This window comes from Teleopsis dalmanni, chromosome 2 (genome assembly GCF_002237135.1).
Source record: "Teleopsis dalmanni isolate 2A chromosome 2, ASM223713v2, whole genome shotgun sequence".
NCBI classification, from domain to species: domain Eukaryota; kingdom Metazoa; phylum Arthropoda; class Insecta; order Diptera; family Diopsidae; genus Teleopsis; species Teleopsis dalmanni.
The window spans coordinates 242,476,265-242,486,471 of NC_051847.1; the positions used below are offsets into that span (position 1 = coordinate 242,476,265).

General features: G+C 27.8%; 1 protein-coding gene across 1 annotated transcript; it reads right to left on the reverse strand.

Moving 5' to 3' along the window:
* On the reverse strand, window positions 1–5,764 carry LOC119682479 (tropomyosin-2-like; the record flags this gene model as incomplete). The annotated part of the gene is made up of 5 exons (XM_038095930.1): window positions 5,669–5,764; window positions 867–1,296; window positions 578–797; window positions 342–519; window positions 1–17 (listed from the first exon to the last, which is right to left on the reverse strand). Coding segments are annotated over exons 2-5 (789 nt in total), but the record flags the coding sequence as incomplete, so codon positions are not given.
* Window positions 5,765–10,207: the final 4,443 nt, after the last annotated feature.

Here is a 10,207-nt window from a genome sequence, read left to right on the forward strand (position 1 = left end):
TTCATGGAAGAGACGGTCTGGAAAAAGCATTTCATTTTTTGTACAAATTATTTATTTACAAAGCGTTATTTAGTAAGTTTTAAAAAAATATACATATTACAACGTCCACTATCGAATTATATGTATATTTAATTATTTCAATTGTATAAATATATACATATATATTATTTATTTGTAAGTTCCGCTAAAAAGTTTCCATTAATAAAAAAAAAGCCAATTGTTAAATTAGTTGAAGCAAGCATATATTTGCTTAAAATTAAAATTTATTTTGTAGTTTTTCACAGCAGAACGTTTTACATTTCTAAAACTTCGATATACTACAAAATTAAAATAAAACTTACCTTCTAGCCTGTCGACTTCCTTTTGTAAACGCTTAACTTGCTTCTCAGCATGTTCAGCACGTTGTTCTGCTTCCTTCAATTTAACAGACAAGGTCTTCATTTCACGTTTGAATTCTTCTACACGTTGATTGGCCTTCTCTTCAGAAACTTCCAAAGATTTGAGTGAGTTACCGACGACCTGTTTCGTACAGTAAATGATTACCTAAGTTCTTATTTACTCACAACATACAACAAACCTTTAATTCTTCTTCAAGTTCCATGATCTTGGCTTCACCGGACCTGACACGATCTTCAGCGACTTCCAATTCATCTTCAACGAAGGCCAACTTACGTGATACTTCATCAGATTTAGTATCAGCATCTTCAGCCAACATACGAGCTTCTTTCAATTGATTAGTCAATTGATCCATACGCTCTTCATCTTGTTGAGAACGATTTTCCAATACTTTGCACATACTAACCAAAAAGAAATTATTTGTTTTTTTTTTTTTTTGTTTAATTTCAATATAAAAATTTTACAATTACCGGTTGTTCTCATCAGCAGCTTGTGTGGCTTCCAACAATTTTTGTTGGGCAGTGGTTGAGCGTTCCTCAGATTTTTCTAAATCTTCTTCAATTTGTTGTACCTTCCTGTTTAAAGTGGCTACTTCAGATTCAGTAGAAGTCAACAATTTTTCTTTCTCTTCTAAATCTTGGTTAGCTTTTTCGAGAGCTTCTTTTGAGGCGACTAAATCAACCTCAACCTGCACCAATTTTTTTTCCAAATCACGTAATTCTTCATTGAGCTTATCGGCGCGAGCATTTGCGTCTTTGGCTTGATTTTCACAGGTATCGGCCTTATCAATGGCGTTATCCTTTTCAAGCTTCATCGCTTGCATCTTCTTCTTGATGGCATCCATGTTGTATGTGTTTTGTTTTTATAACTGACGGAAGGAAAAAGAAATGAAGAAAAACACTGAAAAACAAAATAATTTATATTATTAAATAATTAAATAATGAAACAATAAAATAATAAAATGTAGAAGTTATCAACGGCAAATTAGTAAGCGTACTGGTTTTAAACCATTTACAACCTTACAACTTGATGCGTTGATATCAACATTGTGTCCAATTATGATATATTGCACTATTTGATCTGCTTAGTTTTTAGTTTTTTAATATAAATTTGAATTGAAATAATTCATTCTGTGGTTTTCATTTGAAAATCTTTTCATTTAATTCATCTCCACTATCTCAGTTGCAGTGTTTATTAAAAGAAAAATGGTATATAGTTGATAACATCGCTGTTATTTTTTTTTTTATTAAACACATATATTAATTTCAAGACTCTCTTAAACTATTACTAACCTTAAGTGGAACAGAAATTTAGTTTTTCATTTTTTTATTAAGTTATTACCAAAAACCTGGTTTTAATCGATGAGTGATTTTATTGTTAATTTTTAACAAATTATCTGTTTTTTTTTTCAATGACGGGTCTAAAGTGCTGGCAACCAGACAAGGTAGATTCTGTCAATAAGTATTTAAAACTATTGTATTATTATTGTACTTATTAATACAATTGTACTAATGTATTGAATAGTTTTTGATTCTGTTTTGTATACAGAAATTATTTAAAGATATTAAATGAACTGCTTCAATTATTTTATATAGTTCTTAGGAATTATAAATCTGAAGAAAAGAGCATTTTAAATACTTTTGTATTAATATATTTTGTATAGCTTAAATATTTTGTTGTAGGTATATGTTTAGATTTAATATATACACTGCTTAAATTAATAGTATTATGCATGTAAAAGAGAATCAATTATAATGACTAAAAAATATTGTTATAATATAAAATTTTCATAGAATGAATTTGCATAATTTACTAATCAAATACTTAACGAAACAAATTTATCAGTAAATTCTTTTAAAATGAATTTAAGAAAAAATAAAATTTCTTTGAGTACGATATTGAAGTGATTGCATTTTTAATTATTAACACCAAGCAAATATTTAATATCATCAATTTAACAGCCATGACATTATAGAAAAAAATGTTGAGATCTCATGTTACAGGTTGAGATGCAGCAAAAAATTAATTTTTTTAACTAAGTTCACGTTTACTTTGATATTTTATGTCCATAATAAAGCTATAAAGTTCCAACGAATGAGGATACATAAGTTTAACTAACAAAGAATATTACTATATTATTTACAGTTTAATCACGCTAAAGATCTGTGGGTTTAATCGTAACATATTGCTAACAACGAGTTCAACTTATACATACACTAAAAACCGAATGAATGCCTAATATCAAATAATTTTTTTATAAGAAATGTATTTTGATATAAACAATTTATTTAGTGAATCAATAAACGTATGGCTTTTGCGCTATAGATAGATTTTTCAAAATTAATTTTCATACCCACGCAATCTTAGTTTGTTGTTGTTGTTAATTTTTATTTTTCAAAAAAGTGTAAACGAATTCTTAGAGCTTTTCACCATTTAAAATTTAAAAATAAATTTTTTTTTAATAAAAATCCAGCAGTGGAACATGTCATTATTTGGACTTCTATCCGAAGGCTTTGAAATTCTAGATGTTCTAATAAAATTGCTTCTTTCATTGTGTGTGTAAACTATGTATAAGTTTTTGAATCGAATTCCTAGCAAATCAACAATAGATGAAGTTAAAGCTTTCTGGGTCAATTTTTGATCGAAATGTTAATTCATATTGGTACTCAATTTTATAATTTTAAAAATTCATTTCATTGAACCTCTTTTTAGTTTAATTACTTGAAATTGTGTGCATTTCATTTATATGTAGGATGAATGTACATCCTACTTATAAGCTTTTTTTTATAAGAATACCCATTTGCTTCGATATGTAGCAAATATATATATATATATATATATATATATTACCTCACAAGAATGCAGATGTACAAATGACGATGTTAATGGAATTATTATGACATCTTGGTTTCTATTTTAGAAATTTCATTTTCTAAACAAAAAACTTTAACCGAAGTAAAAAAAAGATGATTTGAATTAATAGCAGTGGTATACATCCTTATTCAATCTTATCAGCCCCTAATCAATTTTCTTAAAGTTATATATGTAATTTTAAGTACAATACTACTTGGTGAATAGCATGACTATAGAAATTTAAGATTTATACTCTAAACTACATTCTATCTTACTTTCTTGATCTACTTAATCTTCTAATCTACTACTTCATCGGAAGTATGAACCTCAAATACTTTTATCAGTGTTATTAAAAATTATATACATTTTATTTTAATTGAAATATGGTGAGGAGCGTTTGCTTCCAATTTAAGTCTTTAAATGTAAAACTATCCTATAGGAGAGCATAGTATCAGGCTCAGAGAATATGATATATTCTGTGTCTCATATGGAAAGAAAAAGAAAGTATTATATAAAAACTAAAAAACAAAAATTCAGGATGTTATTAGAACAGTAAAGCATATCTAAAACAATATTGTATATCAATAATCCTATATTTAGGATAAAAATACAAAGCGCTACTTAATTAGAATTTCTTTCGATTTGCTCGCTTGGCATTGAAAAGTGAGAAAACATCTATTCAATTTAAGATTGTCTAGAATCAAAATAACAGCATGTATAAATTAACACCTAAAGCACAAGCGTATGTTACTATTTACTTAATTACTTAGGTGGCTATTATAGACGTGAGTCGTCCTTGGCCCCATACGTTATTACTTTTCTAAATAAAGTTCACATTCTGGAAAGAGAGAGTAATAGTATATTTGCCCTTACTCTTTAAGATTTGAATAATTGTACATATGCGGTGTTGTCTTTAAAAATCAAGAATCAATACTTTAATTTAGATTTTTATTTTAGCATCTTACTTGTATAAATAGTATTGAATTTGAAATAGTTTGTTGTTTTAAATTCGTGAAACCTAAAACAATTAAACTTACTAAAGACAAGGCCGACTAAAGACAACATGTAAAAAACAATATGTATTAAAATAAGACGTTAAATTAATTTTATAAATATGTAGATATACATGAAGGTGAAACAACATAAGGCAAGTTTTAAAAATAAACTAAGAGCTTGTCTCCATATATTGTGTACAATTTATATATTTGATAAAAAAATTTATATAAACTAATGGATTAGTTGATAAGATTGTGGAATATCTCGTCCGATTGTCTTATTTTGTCTTAACGGTGATCAAACCAATGATATCTTCAACGCATTTAACCCATAAAATACTATAATACGTATAATCTGTACCTGCCTCTTAATATACACTCTTTATTAATTATGTTAAAATTTAGTAAATGAGTGGGTGGACTTTATGATAAAAAATTTATATTCAGATATATAAATATTTCGACAACGACGATCTCAAGGATAAATTTTTATAAAAACGATTTGTTTGTATGTGATACGAAAAGCTTTCAAAGTTTCGATACATACAAAGTACACACATATTTATATGTAAATGCTTTGTAGTATGCTTTGTATATGTTTGTATGATCAACTTTATTTTATGTGGGTAAGTTTTAAAAATAAATTGTATGCAGGTGTCTCAGATATTTTTATATATTAAATACATATATTTATATGATATTGAGTTTATACTAGCATTGTATATATATTTGTGTGCAAAAAAAATCATTAGGAGCTTTTATGTTAGACGCATTCACTTAGATTGAAATTGCATTTGTATTTGTTTCAAAAGCGATTTGGTTACAAAATTCCATTTAAAGAATTTTTTATATATAATTATTATATTTGAAAGTTTATATAAAAGACGGTAAAAGTACAGTTTATATTTTCAAATAATTACTAGGATTTGTTGAGTATGACTTCTCTCTATATTATAAATTTTTGAATTGTGTGGTCAGTATTTTGAAGATTTATTGTTGCATAATACATATAAAATATTTTTTATTTATTTGATTTAATAATATGGGTGCATATTTTTTTATATATATATATTAAACCATAATTGATATGCTGAAAAATTTACTGACAACATTTTTTACTTTTTATGAATTAAACTTTGTCATTTTAGTTTGTTAATTTTTTTATACTTTTTACAATTTTTTTTATACAACACGCACATATATACAAAATACATATATATATACAAATGTATATATATATATATATATTTATATATATATATATAGAAGTCATTCAATCATACATATAATTAATTTTATTATTAATTTTTTATTTTTGAAATGAAGCACTACAAATTTTTTTTATTTTATTTTAGAATAAATGCGATTTCATATTTTATCCATAAAAAAAAATTTCACACTTATCCTTAATTGCAGGAACTAACCTTAGCGTTCCAAACACACTATACGCTGTCAAAACCCCGAGAACACTGATGTCGGCCAACTTTTCTAACCCACAAAGCCCTCTACAGATCATATGCAAACGCATTGTGCAAAACTGTCTCCCATAGAAAAGTCACCAATACTTTAAAAAGTGAATTTCCACAAATATAAATACACAATTTTGTTAAAACATTTATTGTATAAAAACAAGAAAGAAAAAACAAAAACACCAAGAGAAAATTTTATTTATAATCCAAAAAAAAGTCCCACTATTTTTCGTTACGCCTAAAAGTTTTCTTACCTACGCTATTGCTATGTGCTTTCATGATGTGCTCGTGATGGGCACTCATTTGTAAGAAAACTTTTGTCTCGCTTGAAAACAAAAATATTTTCCCACTATTTTATATATAATAAATTTCCTACACTCAAACGATATGATCAATAGAAAAGCACCTGCTTATGGCTTTCATAAGAAGTCAAACTATATGTAAAAATTGAAATTTGTACAATTTTATTAATACATGCATACACTCACACCAATTTGGTTCCTTTTCCATGTACATGTGTACTCGTAGGTTGTTCGTACGGTTCTCGTAATGCTTATTATGTTATTATATGTTGCGCTTTTGTGGTGGCTAGAACTTTCTATAGAAATTCTTACAAAATTTTGCGTTAAATATTTTCGTTTCTCATATTTGTTTTTATTTCTCTATATCTTAAAGTTTTAAAAATAGCTATTATAAAAATTGTTTGCATACATTTTTCTGTATAAATTTTTATTGCTTTGTGCGCATTTCCTTACGCTGAAAATGAATTTGAAATAATTAAAAATATTTATATAAACGATTTTCCATCATAGGTCATCACATAAAGTGCAGTGATGATATTTTTCAAATTTTCACATAAATCATATTAATATTTTTTCACTTTTAATTAAACGAAAATATACTATTTGAAATTTCTTATTTTAATAAGTTTTTTTTTAAATAAACAAATAGTTTTTCGTTTTTCAATAATTTTTCTACGCAATTTGATATTTAAAAAAAAGTTTTTAAAGAATGCAAATATTTTTTTTAAATTATTTTAATTTGGCGTTAGTGAACAATGGTGGGGTGTTCATTTGTTTAAGCATAGGATTTGTTGGAGATCCTACTCAACAAGGTTCACGTTAAATAATGTTTATAAAGCTTATAGTATAATATTTTATATATTTTATTACACAGACAAACTTACAGATAGTAGAATTTCTCCATTCAAATAATCCTATTCGCATAACCTATTCGAATGATACAAACATTTACTACAATACAATATACATATATGTTATAAACATATTTGTTATATATGTTAAATATATGAACACTGAAATATTACATTATTTTACTTACACCATCCTAGTTCAAGTGCGTGTGAACCAAAAGACTTAGCTAATGTTGATGACATACAGTTAGTAATTGTAGCAGTGTTCCAGTGTTCCAGTTTGCTATACAAATATGATTTGCCTTAGGGGATTAGGGGATTTTTAATTTGCAATACTCATCAAGAAAGCAGTACAAAACAGTACAGTTCTGTTGATGCCTACAGTCTAATCCTAACTTGTATTTTCAGTATAACTTTCCAAATATTATTTTTGTGATTTTCACGTTTTTTAAATTGCATGCACGCAATTAATGCTGTTTTCTGTAAAGGCGGTACGATAGTTAAAAGCTATCTTAGCAATGTAAAATTATTAATTATGTTCTATAACTTTCAATTAAACATACTGACATGACAGTTTATGTTAAACTGTTGAAAGGTAAAAAATGCTTGCGATGGGAGAATGACGTCGACCCGAACTTTTGTAGCAAAGAGGTGTTCAAATTAATGACGTCGATCAGCAATCGAGATCGATAGAAAGTTGAAAGAGGACAATACCGGATACCGATTATTGTTACGATTCATATAAAATACTATATGGCATACGACATAAGCAAATTTAAAAATATTTAATATTTCAGTCAGTTTATATTTGGATATAACTTTCATTTGTTTGATGGTTCAGATGTAATTATACACCTATACCTCGCCTAATGGCCTTAACTCGTTTCAAATAAGTTGACCGGAAAACGAAAACCCGTTAAACGAAACCAATAATTCCAGATAACCTATATATATCGACTTCAAGAACAACAAAAAAATTTATATTGAATTCCTATATCTGATAAATATTTATTTACTGATATTTATATTCTTACTATCTTTATGATTATTTTCAAACCAAATATAATGTTCGCTGTTTGACTTGTTTTTTTTTTGCTGCTGTTTTAGAGCTTCTTTATATGGTTACATAGCTTCATAAACTTTTTTGGGAATGTCCGAGCTATGCTTAGAAAGTGAGCCCCCAATTTTATGGTCATTGAGTACTCCATCAATTTTATCAAAATATGCTTTCAGAATTTGCGATTTTAGTTAAAACTATTATTCTATTCTCTGTCGTTTCTTTAATCCAACAGTTTCGAATGATATAACAGTTGGCTGACGTCATCTATAATGTAGACAACAAAACCAGCTTCTACTGCCCTTTTTTGCAACATCATTTATATTGGTATCAACTTCAGACACAGGATTTCTGAGGACGCATTCTGGCCATAAAGATTGCTTTTCTAGGAAGTTTTTCGGCACCTTCGATTATCTGTTGCTTCTATGAGCATTCGAAAAGATTTTTTGTAGATAATGCGCACCATAAGGTGTCTAATTGATATGACACCTTGATTCATCGACTGGAGTAAAGCCGTGGTATTTTTCGGCAAAAACTCCACTTTGGATTTGACGTTACATTATCTAAAGCAAGCAGAGCTTTATTAGTTAATTTATTATTCCCTTAATATGTTTTATTTTCCAGACAGGAATATGTATGAACCATTCTTCAAAAATAAGGTATGCTTTTAACTTAAATCATCAAATGCATTGCCAGCTAACAATAAGGTTAAACGTTCCTTTGAAATTTTGCACATACAATATGTTTTGCTAATTCCATAATACAAAAACCTGCAGAAGAAAACTGTTTCTCCTGCATTCATATTATGCATAATCTTCAATTTAATATCTAAATAGTTTTACGTCATTTCTTCAATAAAACTTTACTTGCTGGAGGAGCCATCCTGATATCGTTTTGTTCTCAATATAATTGTTCTCAAATTACGTTAAACATGAATGTAAACATATATCGCTATTTATCTATTTTCAATTTCGTACTAAGTTAATAGCATATACACAAGTTTTAGCAACTTGCGAACATTAAAAACACAATGTGTATGTAAATAATTGCACACCTTTATTCAGTGGTCCTAAAATGCATATCAATGCATTTTGTCTGCAGTTAAATTTAATCAATCACTAACTAAGATATGACTATAATCACTACCAAAAATAATGAAATTGGGTTTTGATATTTTACTATTTCACCAATTTATTACTAGTATATTAATAGTTTATAATTTAATTACATTTAACATATATTTTATATATCTATTATGTATTGGGTTTGGTGCGCGTGCCCATTGTTTGCATTTAACTTAGACAATGCCATTGAAATCCTTGTCATCCTCAATCTAAGTTGTCGCACAGTCTCTACGTGGCATCCCTGGGTACTTACCTGCCACCCGCTGGACAATGGAATAATAGTACAACGATTCTTATCTACAGCACCCTAAGTTTGGGTTATGCATAAGGGTGTGGCACACATCACGCAAAATCAGACGACAATGAAGGAAGTGACAAAGCCAGAGACATGACGAACCACGTGAACAAACAAGTGATCATAATTTTCAGATATTAACCTGGAATGTCCGATATCTCTGTCTTCAATAAATGTAAGGCTAATATTACCGCCATTTATGCGATGAATAGTATAAGGCTCCTCTACAAGAGCAAACTGTGATATCTACTATAGCTGTCATGCAAGCCATCATCCAGACCTATAGTGTGAAATAAAGAACATCGTATAATTTGTTGTTAGTATATCTTTGATGCTCACACATCTTTTCTTGAAGCCGTGAAAGTTAATCGTAGTGTTACAACTAGTTAACTAGAGCATTGTTCCTATGAAAGATATTAACAGGTCTTAAAAATTAAATCTTCACTGGAATAGAACTATGGCATTAATGAGACTGATATCATTTTACTTAATAAAATAGATTAGCGGACAGCTATCTGGGATGTAAGAGTAACGTTTAAGCGAAAACTCGAGTTAACTTATTCAATATACGAGTATAATCATTGATCGTTTGCGCTGTATAAAGCAGGTGTTCAATGAATTGAATAACTTCACGTTTCATTTTTAATTGTAAACCCAATAGGCTGTTTTGCAATAATTAATAAAAAAAAAATTATATAATAGAATTTTCATTTCATTTAAACAAAGAATTGTTCTTGTTTATTAATATAATAGCCGATATATAGATTCCAGCTAAAATCGATTAAAAAAAACTTCATAGTAATCCTACTCGTATAATTAAATTAAAGCACTTTGAATTTGTAATATACTTGTAAAATATTATTAT